The sequence below is a fragment of the Medicago sativa genome, chromosome 2 (genome assembly GCF_051527215.1).
Source record: "Medicago sativa cultivar Bolivia chromosome 2, Bolivia_mono, whole genome shotgun sequence".
NCBI classification, from domain to species: domain Eukaryota; kingdom Viridiplantae; phylum Streptophyta; class Magnoliopsida; order Fabales; family Fabaceae; genus Medicago; species Medicago sativa.
Window position 1 is genome coordinate 54,920,913 of NC_140750.1, and position 8,470 is coordinate 54,929,382.

Genomic DNA, 8,470 nt, shown 5'->3' on the forward strand with positions numbered 1-8,470 from the left:
AAATAATAATTGTAGTAGGTGTGCAACGCAACGAATAACTGTTCCAAATCATTATATAACAAACAATATGCTTAATTATTATCACTATCTTTTTTTTTCGAAATTTTTATTAACTGTATTTTCATATAATATTTGTGATTGGGCCCTGATTGCACTTGTAGACTCCCTTAGTCCTTTACTGGTGCTTGAAATGAATCGTGTCTTTAGTGACATTTCCCCAAACAATAAACAATGTGTAATTTTTCTAGAAAAACTTGTTAAGGTTGAATATTAAAGGGGATTAACTTGTTAATACATACCTTGATGATGTTTTTGCAACAAAAAAAACTTTGAATTACTTGTTAAACTTTTTGTAAAACAATGCAAGAAATAGAGTTGAAATGATAAACAATGCAATGAGATAAAGGTTATTTAATATCTACTAAACTAAATATAAAAATAATAGTCCGTAGAAATTACACTTTTGCCCTTAATAAGGGCATTTTCGTAAATTAGTAAATGGAGCTGCCTACCTATATATGTGTTTTTTTTGTTGATGAAGAGAAGGAAAAAAAAACAAGAAGGAAAACAGAACACGGGACAGAGAAGAAAAAAGAAAAAAAACAGAACGAGAGAAGGGAGGGAGAGGAGAAGAAGGAAAAGAAGCCGATGGAGGAAGAAGGGAAATTGGAGAAGAAGGCAAGCTTCAATTTTAAGGTGAGTTTCCCTTTTCCTTTCCCTCATGCATGTTGAAATTTGATGAATTTAGGGTTAGGTTTTCATTTGGGGGAAAAGGGAATTTTAGGGTTTTTCATGAATCTAATGCCATGCATGTCTCAGATTGAATGAGTTTTGTGTGTTTTCAGTTTTATTTTTGTTTTTGCTTTTGTGGTTTGGTGATTCTGGGTTTTTTTGGTTGTTGATTCTGTTTTTGGTGTGATTATGTTTTTGTTTGTGATGTTTCTATACAAGTAACTTGTGAAAAAATTGATTCTTTTGAGATGAAATCACACTTGGTATAAATTGCACATAAGGTGTTTGTGAAATTGACTAAAATTGGTGATGCATGAATTGTTTACTTGATGACTTAAAAATTGATGGCATATTTGTAGTCTCAGTGATATATGAATCTGTTCAATATGGATCCTCTCATATGTTACTATCTAAAATGCCATAAAAAATAATTATGAACAAGTTTTAATCTGTTGCAGAAAAGGTTAATGAACTTGCTACATACCATGGTGAAATCAAGGTCGTAAGGGCAATTGAAGCTAAGAAAGATAAGGCCATAGAAGAGGTATTAATGGTAATTACTAAGCCACCATACTTACAAGGCAATTTTCTGAGGTTTTTTGTGTTTGTATGATGTTGAGTGATTGTTTTTGTATTTTGCATGTGTTGTGACATGTTTTTGGGTATGTTTGGTGGTTTTTTTTTTATGCATGTATGTTGATTTTTTTATTTGGTGTTTGTTTTATAGGAAAATATATGTTTAGTTTGATTATGGTATGGTTTGTTCATTTTGAGTATTATGATTTATAGTTTTTTGGTATGCATGTTTTGGAAATTTTGTTTGGTGTTGAAGGGATTGTAAAAAAAAAATTATTGCTGAAAATGTGTGTCTGGATTTTGAAATTACTTTTATGGGTTTTCAATTGGTGAAAATGAAAGTTATAGTCTGTTTGATATGAGTAATTGAAGACTCTTGTGGTTGATATGATTGAATTGTTCTTATTTGGTGAATAATTTACCTGTTAACATCTATTTAGAATATAGTCTGTTTGGTCTCATCATTTTTCTTGAGGATTTGTAGATTATGTCTCAATTTCATGTTTAACTTTGAGAGGATTTTGATATAATTTGGTTTGATACATTTAGCTTGGTGTTTTTGATGGTTACAGTTGGTAGCACAAGATTCTAGAGAAAATAGGTTTGCTCTGTCATTTGATGTGCTAAAAAATATTGACTTTTGGCAATAATATTAGATATTTTGAGATTTAGTACTTGATTTTTATCTGGATTGCAGCATTGAACACTATTAAATCTACATATGATGCTTTATTCTCTTATGATGTTCTTGAATTTATGATAGCAGAGATGTATGATAGCAGTAATGTTGGAAAGATAGCAACTGAAGCATGTGCATTTAAATTATGACATTAGAGTCTATTTAGAATATAGTTTGTCTGGTCTCATCATTTTTCTTGGTCTCAATTTCAAAACCTCTAGAACGATCCATCTGAAACAGGTTTAGATTAGTCCCAATGCAAAGAATTTTTTTACAGAAAAGAGCATTCTGGTAATGTGACAATGATATATCGAATACGCATAAAACAACTTATAACCTTGATATTCCTCCCTGTCTTCCTTATTTTTACGCCAAAGCTCATAAGCAGCACATATAACTTCATGAGTACCAATCATGGAAAGATACATAAATATGAACTTTTATTTGTTGAAGTTGTTTATATATAGGTGTATTGAATCAACATAAGAGAATAAAGCATCATATTGTATCTTACACTTAAAATATTTTTCTTGCTTCTTTATCACTCTTTAAGAAAAGGAATTTAATATATTAGTAAATTTGAAAGAATTCTGACAAGCTAAATGATCCTTATATGCATCTGTCTGCCATATTGTACTCTTTCATTTGTCAGATTTGATGAAATTAAAATTTTGTAGCTTAAATTTTGAATTGGGTGTTCTTATTGAGGTTCAGTTGTTTGTTAGATTTGATGAAGATAAAAATGGGTTTATGAAATGCACTATTGATAACAGTTCAATGTAAACTGAAAAAGATTTGAGTAGGCAGATTATACAAACTAAATTTTGTTGACAAGTAGTTGTAGATAGTGATCCTATGATAGAGGTGGTTTGGATTTCTGACTATGCTATTGGGTAAGAGTTCATTTTCCAGAGATTTTAAATGCTCAGTTTATCTGTGATTGTAAATTTGTGGTAAGGCCAATTGTTCGTGAGGTCATTCTTAAAGGTTAGGTTTTTCTGTGAAATTGGATATCTGACTTCAGTTACTTTCATCTTGGCAGGGAGAACAAGCTTTATTGGAGCTGATAATCTGTGTTTCAAGGATTTTGTATGTTCTCTTTCTTCACTCTCTTGCTACACTCACATACCTTTGGATCACTTGCAAGGATATGATAGAAGCATATTTATGCACCTCATGGCTTAAATATTACATATAATATTAATATGTATGATTATAATGTAAAATAAGTGGTTCAATGCTTTTAGAAGTTTAGTTTTTGCCTAATCTTTCTAATGGAGAATTGTTTTTAAAGTATTTTTGAAAAACTAGCAATTGGTAGCACAATTCAAGTTCTGAAATTTCTCGAGTTGTGCAACCATGTAACCAGTTGCTTGCCTTAAAACCTTTTCCCCAATATCAATTCCAACACAGCAATCAGGGAAATAATTCTCAATGCAATGGTTATGGCCATCTAGAAGCGATTGCAAGAGCAAAGATCTTGAAATTTATTGTGTGATCTGGTGTTATCACGAAAGTTTTGCAATTTGCAATACACTTTTGCTTCTGCTCATTTTCAACTTTCAGCTTTTTGTCGTGGAATTGAAACTTTAGCATAAAATGTTTTTTGCTACAGGTTCTACATGGTGCATCTGGTATGTACAGAAATTTGAATTCATTGGCCATGCAACTTACAAAAAGAAAATGTGTCGTTGCGTGCTGAACAAAAGGATGGATCAGTGGTGGAGAGTAGAACACAGGTTGGTGAACTTGATGGAGGGAAGGCACGTTCGAAGAAACAAGGGAGGAAGAGGGATGTTGTGGATTTGAGGACCCTTTTGGTTCTGTGTGCACAAGCTGTGTCTGCTAATGACAATAGGACTGCTAATGAATTGTTGAAGCAGAATAGGAAGCATTCTTGTCCTTCAGGTGATGCATCACAGAGAATGGCTCATTACTTTGCGAATGCGATTGAAGCGCGCATGGTTGGTGCTGGTACCAGTACACAAATATTATATATGAGCCAAAAGATGTTTAATGCTGTTGATTTCTTGAAAGCTTACCAAGTTTTTATCTCTGCTTGCCCTTTCAAAAAATTTGCACATTTCTTTGCAAATATTAGCTTTCATTTTTGTGTGTTTAGATTCATTCGAATCAATTTTATTGCTATCAAAGACCAAAATTGCCATGTTTTTTAAAGATGTATGTTTGGATTGGCTGTGAGTGTTTAGATTTGTTTGTAGGAATTCTGACTTTTATAATTGTGTTTGTTCATGAAGGTTGGTGAAGATGATCCTATGATACATCAACTTAGCTTCCATATTTCAATATTTTTTTTTATTTATGGCTGAAATATATGTTGTTTTGTAAATAGGAAACTTCTATTTGATTAGGTAGATTTGCTCATTTTTCCCTTAATTTTCTCATCTCTAACTTTTGTTTATTGTGGTACACAGATTCAAGTCAACAGAAGTGACTATGACAATGTAATTGGAGCTTTGCCATATCTGAAAGTAAGCAGAAAAGCTATGTAAATGTTGTGTTTGCAAATCTGAATTATGAATCTTGCATGGTCCTGTCTAAGGATTTGTAAGTCTCCAATATGCTTTTACACCATTTGAAAGTTGTTTTATTTTACAAATGAATTGAGGTGGTTTTTGCCACTTGAAGGTGGTCTCAAGGACAAGGTAAAGCATAGAACACATATAATTGTGTTTGGAATTTTGAACTTCATTGATGGTTGAAGTAGGTATTTATTGAATAAATGGTATGTATATTATCTTGCATATGGACTGTTATAAGTATGTATGTATCTTAGTCACAAATTATTGAGAAATAATGTTGGTTTATGTTATAATAATGAGTGAATAGGATAAAAATTAATTTTTGATTCATTTCATTCTTTTAGTTCCTGATGATTATATTTAGGTTTGTTGTTCCTTAGTGTATGTGAAGACTCACAATTTTTTTCCTTACCCATGGTCAGATTGGTGATAACTTATTTTATGCAGCAGCAATTGCAATGCATTGTTGCAGCCAATGCAAAATATCTTCAATGATTTGTGTATGGAGGAATTTGTTACTTTGTTTCCTACCAGTTCTTCAACTATATGAATTTCAGAATTTGGCTTAATTATATACAAGATAAGTTCATTCCCACCATATTTTTGTTTGTTACATACTAGATGGCATTCACCTTTTAGGTAGTCAGCATGGTTAATATTTGAAACACATGTATAATTTATATAGTTAGTATCACTTTTAGGTCATTGCTTTAGGCATTTAACTTCTAATGCAAATCAGGACAAACTAATGGACTTATTGCTCGCTACCAGCCAACAAGCTTGCAGGACTGGAGCCTATTAATTTTATTACGTCTGCAACGCCGCACCTTGGTTGTAGAGGGCATAAGCAGCTAATTCTTTTGGACATGTAGTATATCATGTTTTCTTTTATTAAATTTTGTGTGAGTTGTCTGATGAAACTTTACTGCAAATAATGTAATTTCTGTCTCCTTTACTTTGGCTGATTACTCTGCTACAAGCAGGGGCGGACCTGAGCAGGGCAGGGTGTGGCAATAGCCACACCAGCTCAGGTCCAATTGTTTTTAATTTCTTTTAGAACCCAGCCCAGTCCAGCCCATCACTTTCCTTTTCTGATTTCTATCAGGCCCACGTTTCCTTTCCTTTTTCTTTTCTAACCGCACCACCTGTTTTCCTTCTGATTTCTCACATCAACACCACCAACCAACCATGAACCGTTACTCTCTCTCTCCCCTTCTCTCTCCTCTCCTCTCTCAGCCCATTTCATCTCCTCTCCTCTTTCAGGTCAGTTTTGAAATTACTATATTGAAATTGATAGTAGTAGTGAGAGTAATTGAATTAGAAAATTGAAATTGAATCAAGATAATGAGAGTGATAGCAGTACTGAAATTGAAATTGATTTTAGTTTTAGGTTGGTTACTAAAATTTATTAAATTTAATATAATTTAATTATTCGACGGAATTTTTTTTGCCACAGTGATATTGCAAGTCTAGGTCCGCCCCTGGCTACAAGTGATGGTTATTGAGGGTAATTAAATAGGAGTTTGCAACATCATTGTGTAAAAAAAATATGCATGTCATACTAATCTGTGTTGGTGAAAGCTTCATGACATGGTTTTGGAATTTCACATACTTTAGGTTCCTTTGTTATGTGGATTTCACTCTTTGGAGAAAACAGCATCTCGTCTTTCGCGGTTTCTTGGTAAAACAGGGAAGCATTTATTTTTATCTGATGGTAAGAATGAAAAACCTCCTCTTCTTCTCCAGATGGTTCGTGACTCCAAAGATATTAAATTCATGTAAGGTTTATTGTTCGTTTAGTTTGATTTTCGCAACTTCCTTATGGTTTAGAAACCAAATCATGAACAAACAACATACAACATATTATATCTCTTTCTCTATAGGTCTGCTTTACGGTCCTTCAAACTCCGCGTTGCCTATGCAAATATTCGTTACGACCGTATTCTTTTGTTTTAGTTCAGATACATTAACCTTTGCATATTCTATTACTATCACAATTAATTTCCACTGTCTGTAAGTTTAAATGAATAACTTGACTCCTAAACATAAGCAAAACTTGAAAATTGTTTTTCGACCACTTTTTATTATTACTTCTTTCACTAACTTTGTCACGTATTTAGCAATGACATATAAAAAATTGTATTTCACTTTTTCCCTTAGTTCCCTTAATTGGTGTTTGATGCAGATGTATAGCGACTATATGAAGAGTTATAGAGAGAATATGGCAAATTTCTTAGAATCTGAGCTACTGATAGACATTGAGGTAGGACTTGGCCCTGCTGGAGAACTTAGATATCTTTCTTTTTCAGAATGCCTAGACTCGGTATTTCTTGGTATTGGAGAATTTAATGTGAGTTTGTGTATTTTTTGTTGTAGAAATTTGTGCACAGTTCCACGTGTATACATATATGTTCATGGTCATTTGTATCCTGCATATTGTTTCAGGGTGCTCATGATGCCGAGATTCTTACATTAAGCTTTACTCATGATGCTGAAAGGTGTAGTTATCAGTCTTATAAGCGTGTACGTGGCAGGTTGACCGAGGTATGATGGAACAATTTCATACGATGACTTGCCATTTTACTAAAATTTGTTATGTAATGTTTAATGTTGGAATATTTATATGAAAATTGGAAATGCAGGGGACAGGCTTCCAGTAGGTGCACCAGCCCTTATGATGTCACCATAAGCGGTGAGTCCAGGATTAGTGAGGCCAGATATCATGCATGAGAGGGACTCCAAATACAAAATTTCCTCAGAGATCCTTAAAAGCTCGAGGATTGAGATTCCAGAGCCAGAATGGCTGACTATTTGAAGCAGGATGGCAAAGGCTTTGTCATTGACTTTGAAGAAACTGATGAAAAAGAGGGCTTCTTTTCCTTGAACATATATATAGATATAGCTATATATATGTAATCTTGAGTGAATAAATCATATTATTATATATGTTTATAGATTAATTAGGGGGACAAGCTTAATAGCAGCCTTACTGGTTCATATTTGACAATTTGTGTATGATAATTTAATCAAAATTGGTGACATTGTATAATCAAAATTGAAGAATCAAACCATAGAAATGAATCAATTAAACAATTACAAATCCATTCTCGACCAGGACTAATATACATTAAATCACTTTTCATGATGTTGAGATATACATGTTTCTCTCATACTCTTTTACTGTTAATGTTGTGTCCTAGATCTAGAAAATTAACTTCTAATAAGTCACTCCTAACTCATTTTTATGTGTTACGATTCACAAATAAGCTGGTGCATGTGCATCACAGTGCATTATAATTGCTCTTCTTTTTCTTCTATTTTTGTTGAGGTATTTTTACCTTCTTTCTCTTTCATTTTTATTCTCCTATTTTTTGAGATATTTGTTCTACATCTTTGTGACATAACCAAATTTGTCTCTCTGTATTTTGTGATGTAGATTGATTGAATTGAGAAGTGGAAATGACTTTTTCATTTTTAACTCCAATTGTATTAAGACTTGCAAATCTTAACGCCTCACACAACAACAACTTAGACTCATGTTCGTTATGATCCGATAGCACTTTGTATTTTTTCTCTTCATAAGTTACTTCTTTTGGCAATCTGAATGTCTCACTACCTTTATTTGTTTCTCTTCATAGAGTTTGTCCTTTTGGCAGCTTATATTCTTTTGGCAATTGTGGCATAATAATTTGTCATGCCCATGGAAATTATGATTATAAATACATTGCAATTATCGGATTCGATATTGAGTGATATGATTCCTATTTATATGCAACCCCCTCAACTTTGCAGCATATGTGGAAAATAAGGGTTTAATGCTAATTGATTCAAGTTAATTCTATTTTATTATTTTGCATTATGTAGTATATATTTTGTGGATGATAGGTTTATTCTTGAAAGTTTTGATTAGTGAATCCATTAAAAAAAGAGTGCTCACTTG

The 8,470-nt window shown here is 32.7% G+C and overlaps 1 protein-coding gene across 36 annotated transcripts; it reads left to right on the forward strand.

Annotated features, from left to right (window-relative positions):
• Window positions 1–543: 543 nt before the first annotated feature.
• Window positions 544–7,630, forward strand: LOC146949000 (beta-amylase 6-like). Of its 36 annotated transcripts, XM_085745117.1 has the most exons (11): window positions 544–696; window positions 1,191–1,285; window positions 3,030–3,076; window positions 3,603–3,951; window positions 4,423–4,555; window positions 4,637–4,733; window positions 4,953–5,398; window positions 6,148–6,469; window positions 6,716–6,880; window positions 6,976–7,074; window positions 7,180–7,630. In XM_085745117.1, coding segments are annotated over exons 7-11 (669 nt in total). In that variant the 5' UTR covers window positions 544–696; window positions 1,191–1,285; window positions 3,030–3,076; window positions 3,603–3,951; window positions 4,423–4,555; window positions 4,637–4,733; window positions 4,953–5,396; the 3' UTR covers window positions 7,261–7,630. The 36 variants fall into 36 exon arrangements, 28 of the variants coding, with proteins under 28 accessions (XP_085601243.1, XP_085601249.1, XP_085601256.1 ...); XR_015027106.1 differs by lacking the exons at window positions 4,637–4,733; window positions 4,953–5,398 and having other exon boundaries at window positions 3,603–3,961; window positions 4,423–4,479; window positions 6,148–6,308; window positions 6,414–6,469; window positions 7,173–7,630; XR_015027107.1 differs by lacking the exons at window positions 4,637–4,733; window positions 4,953–5,398 and having other exon boundaries at window positions 3,603–3,961; window positions 4,423–4,479; window positions 6,148–6,308; ... (1 more) ...; window positions 6,716–6,793; window positions 7,173–7,630.
• Window positions 7,631–8,470: the final 840 nt, after the last annotated feature.